The sequence below is a fragment of the Trematomus bernacchii genome, unplaced genomic scaffold (genome assembly GCF_902827165.1).
Source record: "Trematomus bernacchii unplaced genomic scaffold, fTreBer1.1, whole genome shotgun sequence".
In the NCBI taxonomy this organism is placed as follows: domain Eukaryota; kingdom Metazoa; phylum Chordata; class Actinopteri; order Perciformes; family Nototheniidae; genus Trematomus; species Trematomus bernacchii.
In genome coordinates this window covers 2,266,320-2,285,817 of record NW_022987547.1, presented here as the reverse complement: position 1 = coordinate 2,285,817, position 19,498 = coordinate 2,266,320, and the positions used below count along the sequence as shown (strand labels likewise).

General features: G+C 41.0%; 1 protein-coding gene across 1 annotated transcript; it reads left to right on the top strand.

Moving 5' to 3' along the window:
• Positions 1 to 840: 840 nt before the first annotated feature.
• cercam (cerebral endothelial cell adhesion molecule) lies at positions 841 to 11,298 on the top strand. The gene is made up of 12 exons (XM_034122938.1): positions 841 to 1,166; positions 2,468 to 2,578; positions 3,497 to 3,614; positions 3,822 to 3,956; positions 4,238 to 4,442; positions 4,566 to 4,685; positions 4,835 to 4,911; positions 5,198 to 5,304; positions 5,678 to 5,810; positions 6,579 to 6,706; positions 7,230 to 7,433; positions 9,462 to 11,298. Exons 1-12 carry the CDS (start codon positions 964 to 966, stop codon positions 9,688 to 9,690), a joined length of 1,770 nt encoding a protein of 589 aa, XP_033978829.1. The 5' UTR covers positions 841 to 963; the 3' UTR covers positions 9,691 to 11,298.
• The last annotated feature ends 8,200 nt before the right edge of the window (positions 11,299 to 19,498 follow it).

Below are 19,498 nucleotides of genomic sequence, written 5' to 3'. Positions count from 1 at the left end.
AAGGTGGTCCGCTGCAGCAAAACCTGGACTGAACACTTGTGTGCAGGAGATACCAGTTCTGATCTCATCGGGAAGATACTTTTTAACAAGAAAATGTTAAGCCACTGAAATATACCATTGGGTATTTGTTTAAGTGTGTAATGGAAGCTAACTTGCAAGTCCCATCAGTTCCCTGTTGTTGTTTTTGAGATTTCTGCGTGGATTATTGAAAAAATACTTGCAAAATGCACTTAAAGCATCAAATGCAATCACTATGCAGAATGTCCCCTCTTAATTTAACTGTTTTATAATGTATGAACTGCAATAATGAAATGCTTAATTGATCATGTATTGTGTAAGAAAAATAAAATACAGTACTATTACTTCACTGAGTAGTAATAGTCTGAGCAATGGAGCTTCTTTTGGATCAAATCCTCCCTCTGCTGGTGAAACTCTGAAACTGCTGCCAGAAAGAAACCCAGAAACATACCATCCACTGTAGTCCTTCCGATTAGTTATAAATCTCTCATACAATTGATATGCCATAACAGTAAAGAACAGTGTTTCTGACATGATAAACTATTTACATGTAAACTATAAAAGTATGTGTTATGATAAACACAGTTACAAGTTATTGGGCCTACAATACACTGATGTTTTAGTGTAGAGGAGTCAGTGTCTGACTGCATGATGACTGATCATCTTTATAGTTTATGTCACAATTGTCTGCAGAGATTTACGAGTAACTACAATCGGGCCAAATCACGCCTTCTCATTCACCGATGCTCAACGTTGTCAGACTTTTCCTGATGCTTAGCAAGCGGAAGTTGTAATGTTGCTCCGTTTGGATTTGTTCATGGAAAAAGCCCAGCTCTTACAAAACGAAGGGGGGGTTGAATATTTGGGAAAAGCCTTTTTTTTTTACTTGGACTGCTGACGCGTCCACCGGCTGTGCAGCTGGAGCACCGTGGCACAGCTTCCACCATGTTTCTCCACTTTTTAGTTTTAGGGGCCTTTGTTTTGCATTCTGAATGTTACTTTTCGGAGGAAATATACCCGGAGGAGTCGCAGATTCAGCCTCCTACGGTGGTGATCGCGATCCTAGCCCGAAACACAGCTCACTCCCTGCCGTACTACCTCGGGGCTCTGGAGAGACTCAACTACCCCAAAGATCGCATCACCGTGTGGTGGGTTTTCCTGCATGCTGCTGGGCTGTTTGTGGAGGGGGTCCTCCTTTTATCCGACTATAGCAGCCGTTCAAAAGGTCAATAGCATTTAAATTAGTTTGAGGAAGCAGCAGAGTCCTACCCCTCCCCTCCTCCTTATGTGCCTTTCACAGTCCTGCTGCCTATTTCTCTATCACTCCGCCGCATGCATTTCCTACTTTGTGGTCTATGACATTTTATCCTAGCTGTTCGTTTATTACTGATTTCTGAGCGACCTTTTTTTAATACAAATGTGACTAACACTAGTGATTGTATGGAATATGATTAGTGCCAAATGAGAACAATGTTTTGGGAAAATAAATCTGAATTCTGAGATTTTAGTCAGAACTCAAAACAATAATCTTTTTGTCACATTCCACATTTTTATTTCTCATGTGGCCCTAATCCCCTTCCATATAATTGAACCCAGCATATTTAACTGTCTTTTCAAATATGCTTCTGTGGGGGTTTATAATTATAGATGTGTCATAAAGTTGTATCATTTAACATTTCTGCTTGTTTGATAAAATGAACCTAGTTCCAGGAAAAAATCCTGGGATAATCCAGACATTATCTAGGCCAGGTGTACTAGAATACTGTTCTAGTATTTTTATTTCATTGATTTATATATGCTTTTCAAAAATAGATATTCTATACAGTAAATGTTGTCACTGTACATTTTAGAACGTTAACATATTAATCATGTCAATGTATTTTTCAATATTGGTGTTATAAGAGTGTATAGGCAGCATTTTGAAGTACACTTTCAGCATGGAAAATCTGATTCACAGTATGAGTCATTCCATATCAATATCATGACAAAGTGCCTTTTCCCAAAACATATTGAGACGTTGAAGTTGGATGAACTAGCAAGAAAGGGGTAACTGTTTTCAGATAATTCAAAAATTACATAACTGAAAAATCATATTTCATCTATTTGATGCAAAAACCATAAAATCCAGTATTGCAATGGAGAATCATTGCTAAATGATTTATATTTAGGCCCAAAATGACCTTACATATCCCCAAATTATTCTGGTAAACAACTCTTTTGAAGAATGCTCAATCAATTTTGCAATAATTCTAGGCTGCTCTACCAAATGAAGATGTGCTTAAAATGTGAAAAGAAAAATGAATCACAGAGATCCGACTAGCAATTCATTGTTTGTGTTAAAGTTGTTGTAATTCATTCTCCCTCAATGAAACCACAAACATTTGAAGCTTCGGTTCTTCAGTCATCATTCTGCATTCGTCTCACACCCTGCCTTCTCTGTGCTCCTCAGGGCAGCCACGGATCACAATGTGGATAACACCACAGCAATACTGAAAGAGTGGCTGACTGTCATGCAGCAATTCTACCATTATGTTGAGTGGAGACCAATGGAACAGCCCACGTAAGTACAAATGCATGAATGTATTGAACCTTATTTACATTAGGGATCTGGGTAAGCAAAGATCCTACCCTGACCCTGTAGGTCATGTGTAGATAGAAGTCAATCTTACCCAGCACACTTCAACTATTTTTATTTATTCAGGATAAGTTACATTTAGTATTTTACATGTTTTGTCTTTTTTCTCAAAGTTTTTGAAAAACACCTTTATAGCATCTAGTTCACAAAGTCATAGTGGAGCCACTGTGTTCCCTAAAAAGAAAACTGTTTACGTTGCAAAATAAGGAATGATGCAGCATGCCCCTGCTTGTCCATACAACCTGACTGTGTGGACGTCTGTCTGAGATGAAGAAAGCATTAGTGGAATTTGTTTGTGCATGTCAAGTATACACTCTACTCTGCTTAAAGTCACTTAACTCTATAAACTGTCAATAGTGGTGTGCATATACTTGACATACACAGAGTTAGCTATATGTAGTAGAAACCATAAAGCCTTAACATAATTATAAATGATGAAGTATTAGAAACTGGGATGCAACTAACAACTTTCTTATAATTGATTAATCTGGTTGTCTTTTCTTGATTTATTCTTTTGTTCTATAAAATGTAAGACACATTGTGAACAATATCCATCCCCGAATATCAAAGTACAAGGTTATGTCTTTACAACTCTGGATTTGTCAGTCCAAAACCACAAGACATTTGATTTAATATGATATAAATCAGAAGGGCAGGAAATCTCAAGATTTGAGAAGCTGAAAGCACCATTTTCTGCCACTTTAGCTAAAACATATGGATATCAAAAATGTTGGCAATTATTTATCCGTTTATCATCTTTTCATTACAACTTTTATGAGGATTAGGCCAATTAGTTCCACAATAACCTACAGTATATTGTCTCTTTATTTCCTTCTCCCTTAGGTCCTATGCAGGAGAGATGGGTCCTAAGCATTGGCCCAACTCCAGATATGAGTATGTGATGAAGCTGAAGCAGTCAGCTCTCGACTTCGCCAGGAAGCGCTGGGCCGATTATATCCTGGTACATAATAAGATATCTCTTGTGACAGCTCTATAAGAATCCTTTCAGCTCCTTCCCTTGATTTATCCGATGAGATCTTGTCCCTCTTTGTTATTTCAGCCAAGAAAGAGATCTGGCAGCGTTGCCTGTTCAAGAGACACGACAATAACTCTCACATTTTTTTTTCTCTCTCTTTTTTCCTTTGTGTCCTTTCTGTGTCTGTTTCAGTACGCTGACACTGACAATATCCTCACCAACCCGGAGACCCTCAATCTTTTGATAGCCGAGAACAAGTCAGCCATCGCTCCCATGCTCGACTCTCAGGGAGCGTACTCCAACTACTGGTGTGGTATCACTCCACAGGTGAGGGTGAAATGAATGGTGATCAATTATCCACTAGAAAGGAATGAAAATGTATGTGGAGAATAAGTCAGTAGGACTAATAGGCATGAATTAGTAAGAGAAAGTTGTATTCTAAATAACCATACTTAAAAAAAATAGATTTATGTATATTCCTTACACATAGGACCCATAGGAAGCATACAAAAATGACTACCAAAAAGATCCCTACCTAAAAGTTGTTTTCAGAAACTTTAAAATAACATCCTCCAACATAATACTCCATGTCTCTCTGTCTCTCTCAGGGATATTATCGGCGAACAGCAGAGTATTTCCCCACCCGGCACCGTCACAGACTGGGCTGCTACCCTGTGCCCATGATCCACTCCACCTTTCTGCTGGATTTAAGGAAGGAAGGCATGACGAATCTGGCCTTCTTCCCCCCCCACAAGGACTACTCATGGCCCTATGACGACATCATAGTGTTCGCCTTCTCCTGCCGGGCTGCAGGTTTGTTAGTCGTTGTGCTTTTGTTATAGCGTCAGGTAGAATCATGTATTTTTAAAGGGGAAACAAACTAGGATGTAACATAATTAATGACTCATACTTTCTTTCTTTTGTTATGCTTCTCAGAGGTACAGATGTACCTGATTAACAAGGAGCGATACGGGTACGTGAACGTACCGCCCAAACCTCAACACACCTTGGAAGATGATCGCCTCAACTTTGTCCACGTCCACCTTGAATCCATGAGTAAGAGCTGAGACTGTTTTCACTGTTTTTAGTAAAAGAGAGATATTAGCTATGAAAATAGGATAGAAAAATAAACTGATACACCGTATTTATTCTGACTGCAGTCCTTTTAAGTTCATCCTGTTTTATTTGTTTCCTTTGTCAAACAGTTTTTGGTCCTCCAATGCAGCACTCAAAATACATCCATATGTTCCAAAAACAGAGAGACCTCATGGGCTTTGATGAGGTAAGAGACATCTCCTTGTTTTTTTCATAAACATGTCAATGAAATAGCCGAGGTCTAGTAGTCAAAAAGAATACATATCCAACATGGTTTCTGGCAAAGAAGTAGCTATGGCTTAGGGAAAACACCATTTCTATATATTTATATATTGTTTACATTGTGTAAATAGAGATTCAATTGCCTATAGTAGATTTAGCATCTGGGAAAAGAATATACTCCTAACTTTTAAGAAATGAAAGACTTCTTTAAAGTCAAAGCTGGGAGTTAATGGTATTTGTCCTCTCCTCAGATTTATCTGATTAATCTGAGACGGCGTGATGACCGTAGGGACCGGATGTTGTTCTCTCTCAATGAGCTGGAGATTGACGTCAAGGTGGTGGACGCTGTGGATGGAAAGTGAGCAAACTCTCAGGGAAACACTGGCTTTAGGGAGAAAACTCAACTGGTTTAGAGTATGTTTTAATTGTTAGTGTGTGAGAAATAAAGAAGATTATGGCAGAACAGATATATTGGAGGATAAAGAAAATTCCCCACAGAAATTAACTGATAAATTGGCTTGTGATTTGGATCAATTGTACTATTATTTAATGATGATGATTTGAAAATATCTTGATTATGGCCATTTATTTCAAAAGTAAAGTTTTAGCATACTGTTCACTGTACCTGTGCACAACATTTTGAAGGCAGTGGTTGCATTGAGGTTGTCCGTGGAATGATTTGAATAAAACAATATTCAATAATATATTAATAAATATGTTTGTTTGTGCAGTGCACTGAACAGCAGCGACATTAAGATCCTGGGTGTTGACCTCCTGCCAGGATACTACGACCCGTTCTCTGGACGCACCCTGACCAAAGGAGAGGTGGGCTGCTTCCTCAGCCATTTCTTCATCTGGAAGGAGGTGAGAAGACATGCAAAGTGTACAGACATGAAGGTTTTTGTTGACATGACCCAAAGTGGTTTGTAGAGAACTATACAGGTAGTATGACCATGAGGATTTACATTGAAATTCCGCTGTTGGGTTGGGTTTCACTGAATATAATTTCTCTGAATGTTGTAACTTTTCTCTTGTTATTTCACTCACTGCAATTTATAAAATATTTATTTGTTTTCTTTTAAAGAAGTCTATGAGAAAAGGACCATGAAAATGAAAGTAAAACAATTCTTAGTGCAATTATTATTTCAAAAACTAATTTGAAGTGTTCTTCCTTAGAGTATGATTTTCAAACATTTAATTTATGGGCACATTTAGAGTAAAATAGACAATAAACAATGTATTTTTTGGTTGTACTTTTGGTTGTGAACCGAATAACTTGATGGGATTTTCAGGTTACAAATCATTAAATTGTTACAATGTCCTTACACACCGGGGACACATATTCATGTATGAAAGACATGAAAAAGTGAATTTTGCATAACAGGTGACCTTTAAAATATATTAATATTTGGTAGACTGAAATTCACAAAATTCAAAATGGACCCAAATTGAAACACAAGCCCACTATGTATTCTCTCAGGCACTCATTTTTTTTTTACTGTTTTTGAGTCTAACCCCTATTAGTCACTGTCCGATCCTTTGTTTCTCCCTCGTTTTTTGTTTTTGTTTTTCGGTATTCCTTAACCCTCTCTTGGTCCTTCTGAAACTGATGGATTCCCCTCTTGTCTTCAGATCGTGGACCTGCAGATGGGCAAGGCCCTTGTGCTCGAAGACGATGTTCGTTTCCAGGCCAACTTCAAGCGACGGGCCCTCAGACTGATGGAGGAGGTGGAGCAGGAGGATCTGGACTGGGACATCATGTAAGAAATGATTTATTGATGCAGTTGTTGTTCTGGCAGGGATGGCTAAGGTTAGGTTAGGTTAAGTCAACAAAGTCTCCTTAATGGTATGTTGTGTGTGCCTGTGTAGAGGAATGAAGTAAGAAGTCATAGAAAAAATGTATTTCTAGGAATTCATTCCACACATGTGTAACAGTGTTTCAGTTATTCAGGTATCCAAAGGACATAGAAACACATGGTTTTAATTGTAGTCATATTTAGATGATCAGACGCAGAGTGAAAATAGTTTATTGGCAGGAACATGTGAAGTGTACAAGCATCTTCTTTGTGTTGTCTGTATTGTGGTTGCAATGACTTTCTGAATTTGGCTCAAAACACATGCAGAACAAATGCTGGAGAGAAAAACTGTACTTCTACCATGATAACCAACACATATGGCAACAAAGAACAGCAGCAGATATCAGGACTCGGTTGTTTGGGACATTGCGTCCTTCACCATTGTGTTTGTTCTTTTTTGTTCTCATTGTGGTTAATCCTGCTCCAGATACTTTGGCAGAAAGCAAGTGAATCCCGGAAAGGAAAAGCCGGTGGAGAATGTTCACAACTTGGTAATGGCTGACTACTCGTACTGGACTCTGTCCTACGCCATCTCCCTGCAGGGAGCGCAGAAACTGCTCAACGCTGAGCCGCTGTCCAAGATGCTTCCTGTCGATGAATTCCTCCCCATCATGTATGACAAACATCCCAAGTATGTATGACGACGAAAATACGTTGTACCTTCTTTTTTACTTGTTTTTATCTTTGCTCTTCACATTCAGCGACTTTTAGGATCAAACCTGTTTGTTGTACTTTACAACCTCCCTGCACTGCCAAACCCATACATCTGAAACCAGCTTCATAAAGGAAAAATGCATTCTTCCCTATGGTTGCCTAAACTTGCATACACGCTATATATTTAGTATAGTTTTTTGTGGAGTAAGTAGATTAAAGACTGAAGTGAAGTTTCTTTAGGGAAAATAAGTCCGTTGTGGCCATAATCTCTATTCTTGTTTTTTTAATATGTAGTTATTTTCGAGTTAAATGAGAACACTACATGTTTCCCTTTATGAGCTGCAGGTTACATTGCAGTATGTCTGTAATGGAATTATTATCTGTATTTGGAGCAGTATGGTGGCCAGATTTCTGCTGATCTTTTGGAAAATAAATTCAAGTTCTTTTTTGGCATGGTTTTGGAAGGAAATGCTGGCTTGTCTGACAGTCGTTTCACTACTTGCCATGGAATTTTTACAAGACATTTGCTCAGTCAGTTTGCCCAGAGGATGAATCAAATATTACATTTTTCATCAGTCAAATACTTGCTATCTTCCCTCCATATTTTTCAGAATAATAATAATCACATTCCCATCAGCATTGACTTTACTTTGTCTTGAGTGCTAATAAGCAAATGCGAGCATGGTCACAAAATCAACTAAGACGGCAAACTTAGTGAACTTTATGCCTGCAAAACAAACAACATGTATTTTTTCAGATGTTAGCATGCCAACAGTTGCATTTTTCTTAGAACAGCAATGTGCATAAGTATAGCCTCACAAAGCAGCTTGTATGGCAGTAAAGTAGTTTACGTTCTTTCATTCACGTTGGCTTACCTCAAGACTGTTGTATTTTTCGACTGCATCTTTATGCAACCCTGACCCAATTTCGAACCCTAATCTTTTTGTCATTAGCCCTAACCAAATGACTTTTCTCATCACCCCACAGTCATTGTCTAACAGAGTAACTGAGACACATATGGGGCACTGACTGTAGGAGATGAAATGCACCTTGGGGCTGAAGGGCCTGCAAACCAGAAGGCTTGGCAGTGTTTGTGTGCTCCATCATGTGTGCAAAACTGGCTCAAAGCCAACCCACTTTCCATATTCTCTCTCTCACCTCTGTGATTCTAATTCGATATGCTTGACTGGTCCGCTAAGAATGCACAACGACTGCACAACGACCGCACACTATACATCCGTCCTGCTGTCGCCCTCTATACTAACACTAACTGAAATCAGCCTCTGTCTGAATCTGGACATACTACCAAAAGCAGAGATTGCAAAAGTAAACACATCCTTTACTCAAGTAGAAGTACAGATACTCGTGTTTAAAAATACTCTGGTAAAAGTAGAAGTACTGACTAAACTTCTTTACTCAAGTAAAAGTAAAGAAGTATGGGCTTCGAAATGTACTTAAGTAAAAAGTACCCATAACTACCAACTGTTTTAAAGAGTAACTGACCTCCCTTTATATTAATAGAACAATAATGTCATTGTTAGCTAATGAATGTTTCCATGCTGAACAACGGCAACATGACAACGTTTTCATTGGTCCCTCTTGTTCAGAGAAGACCTGGAAATGAAGGATACACGGATCGTGTTAAAATCCATAGGCACGCAATGACTCTAAATAATAATGATTGCGCCACCAAACACAGATTAAAACTAAAGTAGCTAACCTGTTTTGAAAATGTAAGAAGTAAAAGTACAGGTATTTGTGTTAAAAATGTAAGAAGTAAAAGTAAAAAATGGTCAGAATAATAAGTAGTGGAGTACTGATACCAGAAAAATGTACTTAAGTACAGTGACTAAGTATTTGTACTCCACTACTTCCCACCTCTGACCAAAAGTGATAACTGAATTGTTGGGAAATAAAAATCTGAGATGCAGTTTTCCTTCTGTTATTAGGAGTTAAATATATATTAAAAGGAAGTCTAATCTCTTTCACTGTTCTCTCTCTGCAGTGAGGACTACAAGTCCCATTTCTCAAACAGAAGCTTACAAGCCTACAGCACACACCCCCTGCTGGTCCAGCCTTGTCAGTACGCCGGTGATCCTGATTGGGTGAGCGACACGGAGACGTCGACTCTGTGGGACGATGACGCTGTCCGCACAGATTGGAGGGGCTCCCACAAGACCCTGAAAGGGGCTTCGCCGCCTCCACTGTCTGCCGCCTACAAGGATGAACTTTAGAGAGAGCAGACGTATCGGCCGAGATCCTGCGGGTCAAAAGGCCACGAGGTCAGAGAGACAGATGCTGAGGGGATAAACTGTTCCCAGACTTTATTTCAGTCCACTCTGTGTCACCACACTGACACGCTCATGTTTTTTTAACTGGACTTTTCAAAGCATGCAGCAAATGTGTGGCTCAATGGATGGATACAGTATAATGTGAGGCTGTTTTGTAAAGACGTGTAAAACCTTTGGTGTTTTAGTTCTCGTATGATGTCAATACAACATCGACACTTTTAGTCAGACATTTTTACAACTTGTATTCTGTTGGGTGCTGACTGAGGCTCCTGAAGCTGCACTGCTCTAAACTCCAGGCATGTCTGGACAAAATATGATATTCTTTTTTCTTTTTACCTTGTTGGTAGATCAATCTTTCTATCCATTCCTCCATTGGTGCATGTCTTTCATTGGAACTGTTAACAGTTATATTTAACACAAGGCTTGGCTGACCCTAATTAATATTTCCATTGGTTTTATTAGCAGTTTTGAAGCTGATGTACCTGATGGTTTCTAGGGACAGTGTAAGACTGAATGTTTGCATTTGGCAATCAAAGCATTTTTTATAAATCTTTTTTTATATAAAGTCATAGTGAGATTAACTGAAACAATCTCGAGTACTAAGACCAATTCTCCCCTTTGGCTGACTTTTAATATTTCGCTCATTTCACATTGAGTTACAGAAATTGGATATCAATTTTGAAGTTTGCACAATATTTTTTAAGCACTCCATTTTTTTGCCAATATAGTTTATATTGTCAAACCCTTAAAGTGGTTCATACATTTCAGTTGAATCAGCAGTAATCACAATTCCTCTAGCTGTTTGCAGGCTTTTCAAATTACAACTACAGGACCTATTTTATGTATTTTTTGTACTTATGGTGACATCTTTATACACCCTACTCTGAAATAAATAGTATTTTGGGAAGTCATTTTATGGAATAAATGCAGCATGTTGATATGTTACCTCTATATGTTGGCAGTCTAACTGTGTTATATCTTGTTAAAAAAAGACCAAAGAAGAAATCTTTGAAAGCCATATCACGACACAGCCTTAAATAACCTATTAGTAACATCCTTGGGATTCTTAAATCTAGAAGTGTTTTGACATTTGTCTGCACAGCAATGCAAGTAACTGATGTGGTAATTTAAATGGATATATTTCAATTAAGATCATCAAGTTACACTAAACTTACATTATGGATTTCCATATTCATAAGCAAGTGCAATGGCCTCATTTCATGTATTCCTTTTCTATCTGTTATTACGAGTGTTGCTTTTCCTTTATATGTCTTAATTTATTTTTTGATGCAGAAAATGGATGAGTAACAAAACATGATGTCAAGCATGAAATCAAAGTGCAATGGCTTTTCTGACAAAGCCTCTCTGTTTGTCTTCTAGCAATACATTGGTATTTCAATGTTGTTTAACAGAATGTTTGATGAACTGTAAAGCAAACTTTTAACATTTTGAAAACATGAAAGTGTAGTTTTGATAATGTTCTTTTACTGTCTGACTGTGATGATTATTATGTTTTATAATTTAATAAACACCAAACTTTCTGATAAAGAATTGTCCAAGTATATGGTTATTCAAAGATGATGTACTGACAGAAATCCGCCAAAAGAGGGATCGTTTTTTTTCTTTTTTGACAGGCAAAACATCATCCAAATGAAAACAAAACAAAGGGGGGACTACTTCTGCTTAGCTTTTGTTTAATTTACAAACTTTTAACAGTCACAATCCTAATAATCCTTTTATAGCAATGCAATATCTAATTTCTGGTAGTTTATTTAAATAAAATAAAGGGTCAGTTCGGGAGAATCTCTGGCGGTCCTGTACCATAATGTTTATCCAGCTCTCTTTTTGTGTAAAGTCATTTGTGTTCACAAGTCAAATGAAATGGCAATACTTCATATTTATTGACTTACGTATAACCACATACTAAAGATTAAGAACAGTCTTCTTATGCACCAATACTATTTATGTTTGGAGACAACTTAATATAAACTTTTAAACTATTCAAAGAAGATATTTTCTACACACAGATACACTTGACTGACACAACGCTTTATGTAAGTGCAGTAATTTACCCTTATGCAAACCACAGCTGCCTGCCCATGTTGCAATCTCTGACCTTTTTCCCCTCTGGGATACCAAACGCTGTCAATAATGTCAAGGATCAGAATAATTTAAACATATCTAATGATGAGTCACACAAAGAACTACTGTATATGCTTGCTGATTGTATGGGATATGCACATGTAGGCACATACACTTAGTTATGCAATTACATCACAGGGTTTTAAGAAGTCAACAAAGTTCAAAGGTTGGTGTAGACAGATTTTCTCAGTTTCAGATTTACGGCCACACAAAGATAAAGCATAGGGATTGACTGCAGCTCTGAGATTAAGCAGCTCTCCTGCTCAAAGCTGTATGAACTGGAGAGAACCTCCTCTCACAGGAGGGGACCCAAACTCAGTGCCTCATTGGCTGTTGGCCTGGAGGTGGGGATTCACGAGGTCAACTTGCACATGGTTCAGGGCAAAAGCTCCTGAGGTTTCATAATGCTGAGGTACTTAGGCAGGAATATTTCTGGCTTTAAAATGGTGTCATTTCTCACCATTTAGTTCCTTACTGCAAGATTATACGACTAGGTATCCAATGCCTCACATCTAACTACATACATGATGTCTTATGCATATCCGATGCTCCACTTCTGCTCATTTGGTCTCTGGACCGTAAGGACTCTCAACAACATCTGCTATCCTGTCTCCCCCCACCCCCCCACACAAATACACACCTACAGTTTACATAAGTCAATCTAAATAGAACAAAAAACAAATTGACTGCTTCAGTGTAAACATCTCATGTAAATACTAGTTACCTTGATGTAATTCCGGATCTATGAGTACATGTATAGCCCTCTCTAACAAGCCCTATTGGTTTACTCCATCCTGAGGCAGATCAGGTTATAATATAGCATGCATGCCTTATAGAATAGCGGCACAACTGTCTGCTCCCTTTTGAGCACAGCAAAGGCGGGAGGGGCCAGCTGGGCATGCAATTAGAGAGCATGTGTTCTCTGAATGAATGTTATACTAATATTACTATTATTACTATAATGTACATGCTTTGCCTTATAATGGGCTTTGCTATTGGTAAACCCCTGAGGCTAATGATGTGATGTGCTCCCAGCTGGGACACAATCCGTGCATATAGCAGCCAAGACCCAGCTGCTGACCGAGCAAAACAAATGTAAGCGGCCAGGCCACTGAAAACTGCTCGCCTGAGAGTCCCAGAGCCAAGTAAAGTGTGTAAATCACTATCAAATGGTTGCCACACACACTTTGCACCAAGCATGAGTGAGACATACATCCAGGCATCATATCCCATAGAGCAGGGGTCGGCAACCCTTGGCACGCGTGCCACCAATGGCACGCGGCACCGTAACCAGTGGCACACTAGGAATAAGTGGAATAAGTGTACAAAATATTTATTTTATTTTCGGATCCTGAACGAGACCGCCGCCAGAGCGCGTCTCCCCGTTACCTGCAGAAGGAAGCCATGCGCGCAACGCAGCCCCACTCAAAAAGGCCGATCGCGAGACGTAACATACATGACACTTTTCTCTGTGTGCGGCAAAACAAGCTCGCCAAAATCGCTTCACCAGTCTGGCAGTATTTTAAGGTGTCCGAAAAAGACAATAAAATAGCGGTATGCAACGTGTGTGAAGCAGAAATCCTGCAGCTCCACCCGCTGTGACGGACCGGTGAGCGGAGCAGAACACACAAGAGTTAGACCTAACACACTTAGCTATTTGATCTACCTTTGGAACTAGTTATAAATATATTTATTCTTCACTGTCACTCATTACTGGATCAGTGAGCTGCATGAGATACTGACAGGCTGTCAGGAGAGAGAGAGAGGGGGAGAGAGGAAAAGAGAGCGCTTCCGCTCATTTCCCCCGTGTTATTATCCAAAGTTAATGTAAACTTGAATAATATAGGCTACTTCATTTGAATGTAACAATTATGTTGGTTGTTGTTTGTGGAAGCGCCAGTGAATGAGCCCCATTAACTGAGTTTTAAACATCACATTTCACGAGTGTTTTCGTCGAGCTCTTCAACACCCTCTCCCCCCCTTAATTCCGCGTAGAAGACCACCTCGTGGTGTCTGTGTGTGTATGTGTAATGGCGGTCGCTATTTAGATGTAAGACCACCTCGTGGTGGCTGTGTGTATGTATAATGGCGGTTGCTATTTAGATGTAGTAGACTCACGCTCCCTGATGAAAGTGAATGCAAGTTAATTGTTTATAGCTCCTGTGCACTTTATTAGCTACCTATTTTCAGTGTTAATATTCCAAATGACAAGGTGTGTTCTGTATTATCGATAGCCTATGTGCAGTCGTTCTTTAATTATTGTAAATGCTTGTAAGATGCTAATGCTAGCACATTTTAGACTAATGCTAATAGTTATTCTGAAAAGGTACTTAACAGTACATTCTTATTTTTAGTCATGAAGTTAATGACATTTGGTTATAGACAAATGTGTTTATTTTGAATACTTCAAGCATGTATATTTTGAAGACATGAACATATAAACATGTGTTTATATTGAGAGTAGGAAAAGGACAAGAACAATTGTGTTTTGTTTTGTGCCAATTGTGAATAAATTCTGGCAAGACCCGCCAAACGAGCAGCAAAAGGCATTCTCTGCTCATAATTTCTCCTGTTCTACAGGAACATAATCTGTCATCGCGCCCTGCATAGTGGGGCCTGCTACAGATTCTTGGGGGCTCGTCCGGGATCAGCATCGTTTGAGACGACCATATGCTGATCCAGAGATATTGGACCTAAGGACCGGACTGACGACGTGTTGCCGGAGTGAAGGTGCTTCCAGTTAGCGACTCAAGAGGTAGAGAGACCAGGTTAAAGGGGATCTACGCCTAGGAGTGCAGAACTGTTTGCCACAGTTGCCCACAACACACAGGATGGCTGACAACGAGAGGAAGAGACTAAGCTGGTCCATCAAGAAAAGACTTCATCAGTTAACAACAGATGAAGCGTATGAAGTTGCCACACACCTCGATCCAGTGGAAGGACTTGACTCATCAGAGCTAAACAGGGACGACGAGGAGGGCTGTGTTAAGTATATTGCTGCGAATATGAACAGTGAGACTCTACTAAACCTAGAAGATGAGGGAATGTCAATGTTGTTGTGTCTACAAGATACTGTTGATTTGATTATTGCAAACCGTAGCAGGGGTACAGTGAGTTCCAAAGAGGGTGAAATTGATACTTCTGTTAAGTCACCTCTGATGTTATCTGCTGCTGTTAACGCTAACCAACCACTTGAGCCATTAGACAATCCAACTGAGACTGGCATTCATGACACGGACATACAGAAACTGTTAAGGGGCTTAAAGGAGGTGCAAAACAAACTTCAACACGGTGTCACCACACCTAGTTCAGATACACCGCAACCTCACTCTAGCCAACCCAGTGAGCAGCATATACCTAACTCACCACATACATCTACAGAAGGACTCTCTAATACCACCCGAGAGAGCATGATTTCCCTTAAAGATCTTTCACTTCTGCATAGGAGGGAGTTTAAGATTCATGGAGGGCAGATAACTGACACTTCATCAGACATTAGCTTTAACAGCTTATGTAAACAGATTGAGGAAGGCTGCAGAGAGCAACACACAGACGACGAGATCATTAGAGGGGTGTTACGCATAATAAAGGGTGGAAACTTTAAAGACATGCTGACAAACAAGGAAGATCTTACAGTCACGGAGCTGAAGAGTTTCCTGCAGTCCCACCTTGGCGAGAAGAGCAGCACAGAGCTCTTCCAGGAATTGATGTGTGCTAGACAGCATGAAAATGAAGCTCCACAGCAATTCCTATACCGCATGATAGGACTGAAACAAAAAATAATGTTCACCTCCAGGCAGGCAAATGCACTTATTAAGTATGATGCGTCTACACTGCAGGGTGTGTTTTTGAATGCAGTCTATCAAGGCATGGGAGAGAGACATGAGGATGTCAGACGGGAGCTGAAACCACTGCTTGCTGACCCCACTGTGTCTGATGAAGCTCTGTTAAGGCAGGTTATCAAGACTACAATGGAAGAAAGTGAAAGAAAGCGCAGACTGGGACGCAGTTCCAACCGCAAGTTGACTCAAGCACACAGCATACTCGCTGAACCTGAAGAAATACTCAGCAGTGTGGGAGAGACTCAAATCAAAAGTAAGGATAATGTCATCCAGAGATTGAGTGCTCAGGTTGAGGCTTTAACACAGGCAATGGAAACACTGAAACAGCTATCAACAACGACCCAGGTGCCTGAGGGGCTACATCAAACCACCCACCAGTGTTGCTCTGACAAAACCAGACCAGAGAAGAAGACCAGGAGACCGTATGGGTGCCCACAATGCATAGCTCAGGCTCAACCAAACTGTAGCCACTGCTTTTTCTGTGGGGAGGAGGGTCATCGTGCTATAGGCTGCTTGAAAAGACAGAAGCAGGCGGGAAACGGGCGCCGGTCAGGGCAACGGGACGACCACTGACCGACCCAAAGGACAAGTCCCACCCCCAGGAGGTTACAGCAGCAAGACAAAGCACTGGTCGTACACCTATCAACACGCAGAAAAATAACGAACAACACCCAATCAAAAAGATAGCTCCGCTAATTGGCCGAAAGTCGCTATTGAGATGTAGCATGAACGGTTACCCCATAACCGCTCTTTTAGACTCGGGGGCCAATGTGAGCATAATAGACAGTGCTTGGAAAGACAGATACTTACCTGGACAAGATATTAGACCCCTCAGTGAACTCATGGAGGATGATCTCTACGTGACGGCTGTCACAGGAGATGCAGTACCTTATGAAGGATGGATTGAAGTGGTAGTAAACCTGCAGGGAAACGATGATCCAGACTTATCTATTCGAGTGCCTTTCCTAGTGAGTCGAATAAAAATAGACAGACCAATAGTTGGTTTTAATGTCATCCAGGAACTCTTTAGGAGTCATGAAAGTAGACCCAAAGTGATATCTATCCTTGTCAACTTGCTTACTGGTGCTTTGGAGACTGACAGTGCTATGGCAGAAGCTATGGTGAGTTTCATAAAGACTGAGCAAAAACAGGAACAACAGAGTGCTGCAGTAAAGATAGGCAGGAAAGAAGTCACTATTTATCCTGGCCAGGTAGCTTATATTAAGTGCAGGGTACCAGTAGATATTAGTGAATCCGACTCACTTGTGCTTTTCGAACCCAATCTAGAAGCTACACCACTGGCACAGCTGAGTGTTGGAGAAGGACTAATGGCGATCCAACAGACAGAGAGACCTTTCGTAAAGGTGCCTGTGTCAAACCATTCCAGAAGTGCTGTGACTCTGCCCAGCTGTACTGTTCTAGGCAACATCGAAACCATTGATAGAGTGATAGAGACAGACAACCCAAGCAGCAAGGACAATCAAGCCCAGGCAAATATAGCCAGTTCTTCCACATCACCACACTCTAACAGTGACAAATCCACTTCTGCACTGTGGCACCCACCTGTGGATGTCAGCCACCTGAGTGATGAGCAACAGATGAAGGTGGAACAGATGTTACACGAGGAATCGGCAGCCTTTGCTAAAGATGATGGGGACATAGGTTGCATTCCCAGCCTGCAAATGTCCATCAACTTAAAGGACAACATCCCAGTTCAGCGCACATACAGTGCAGTGCCCAAGCCCCTTTATAAAGAGGTTAAAGAGTACATCCAAGACCTGCTTGTAAAAGGGTGGATAGTTAAGTCCAAATCTCCGTACTCAGCTCCTGTAGTCTGCGTCAGGAAAAAGGATGGGTCCCTAAGGTTATGCATCGATTATAGAATGTTAAACCAGAAAACAGTACCAGACCGTCACCCATTGCCTCGTATCCAGGAACTCATCGACACCCTAAAAGGCCACAGCTGGTTCAGCATTTTAGACCAAGGCAAGGCCTACCACCAGGGCTACATTGCTGAAGGATCCAGACACATGACGGCGTTCATCACCCCTTGGGGGCTGTATGAGTGGGTGAGGATACCTTTTGGACTCTCCAACGCCCCTGCTGCTTTTCAGCGCAGCATGGAGGAAATGTTGGACTCTCTGCGTGACAACTGCTGTATCCCTTACCTCAATGACATCCTCTGCTACTCCGACTCCTTCACTAGCCATGTTGAGGGAGTACGTCAAGTCCTGAGAGCCTTGCAGTCCCATGGTGTCAAGCTTAGACCAACAAAGTGTGAGCTGTTTCAGAAAGAGGTCAGGTATGTTGGGAGGCTGGTCTCTGCAGACGGTGTCAGGATTGACCCAAAAGACATTGATGCCATCACGTCCCTGAAAGAGAAGAGGCCAAGCACAGTTGGAGAAGTGCGGAAGTTACTGGGTTTCTTAAGCTACTATAGAGCCTATATTCAAAACTTCTCAAGCATTGCCAAACCAGTTTATGATCTGTTAAAAATTAAAGGAAGCTCTACCGTGACCCAGGGGAAACATAAGGTTGGAAAAGGAGCTCAGCTGCCCTCAAGGACACCTGTCCTGTGGACTGATGATCACCAAAGGATCCTTGAACAGCTGATTGACACACTTTCACACCCACCTGTGTTGGCCTATCCGGATTTCGAACTGCCATTTGTGCTTCACACTGACGCCTCTCAGCAGGGACTCGGCGCTGTGTTGTATCAACGACAGGATGGAAAATTGAGAGTCATCGCCTATGGTTCAAGAACTCTGTCTCCCGCTGAGAAGAATTACAACATGCACTCAGGGAAACTCGAGTTTCTTGCTCTTAAGTGGGCGATATGTGTGAAATGTAGGGATTACCTGTTCTATGCACCCCATTTCACAGTATACACAGACAATAATCCCCTCACATACATGATGAGTACTGCCAAACTGAATGCTGTGGGCCACCGATGGGTAGGTGAGCTAGCAGACTTTAGGTTTGATGTCAAATACAGGCCAGGAAGAGTGAACATAGACGCAGACACGCTCTCTCGTCTCCCTCTTGACATTGACACCTACGTCAGAGAGTGTACTGAAGAACTCACAAGAGAAACCATCCAAACCACATGGGATGGCTGTGAGTCTGCAAAGAGGCAGGATGTTGCTTATGTTGCTGCATTGGACCTAGCTTCATGCTCAGAGTCACCTGTGAATGTGTCACCCCTTACCATTGACCACAGTGAGCTAGTCAATGCCCAAAGGGAGGACCATGCAATCGGTGAGCTTATCAAACTTAAAGAGGCAAAGGCAGTATTGACCAATGAGGAAAGGAAGAGAGCCAGTGGTACGCTCAGAAAGCTCATGCACTTGTGGGGAAAACTGCACATGGAAAATCAACTGTTGTACCGGACAGCCAGTCAGCGGCAGCAGCTCGTCTTACCATCACGATACCACCCCCTGGTACTAAAGCATCTCCATGACGACATGGGACATGTTGGGGCTGAGAGGGTCATCCACCTGGCTCGAGACCGTTTCTACTGGCCTTTCATGAAAAAGGACATTGAAACCTATGTAACCAGAAAGTGCCCCTGTATCAAACAAAAGAAACCTGTGACACACGTCAGAGCACCAATGGGCAGCATCACTTCATCTGCACCACTTGAGCTTGTGTCTATAGACTATATGCACCTGGAAACTAGCAAAGGGGGCTACGAGTACATTTTAGTAGTTATTGACCATTTTACCAGATTTGCTCAAGTCTACGCAACAAAAAATAAATCTGGCAGA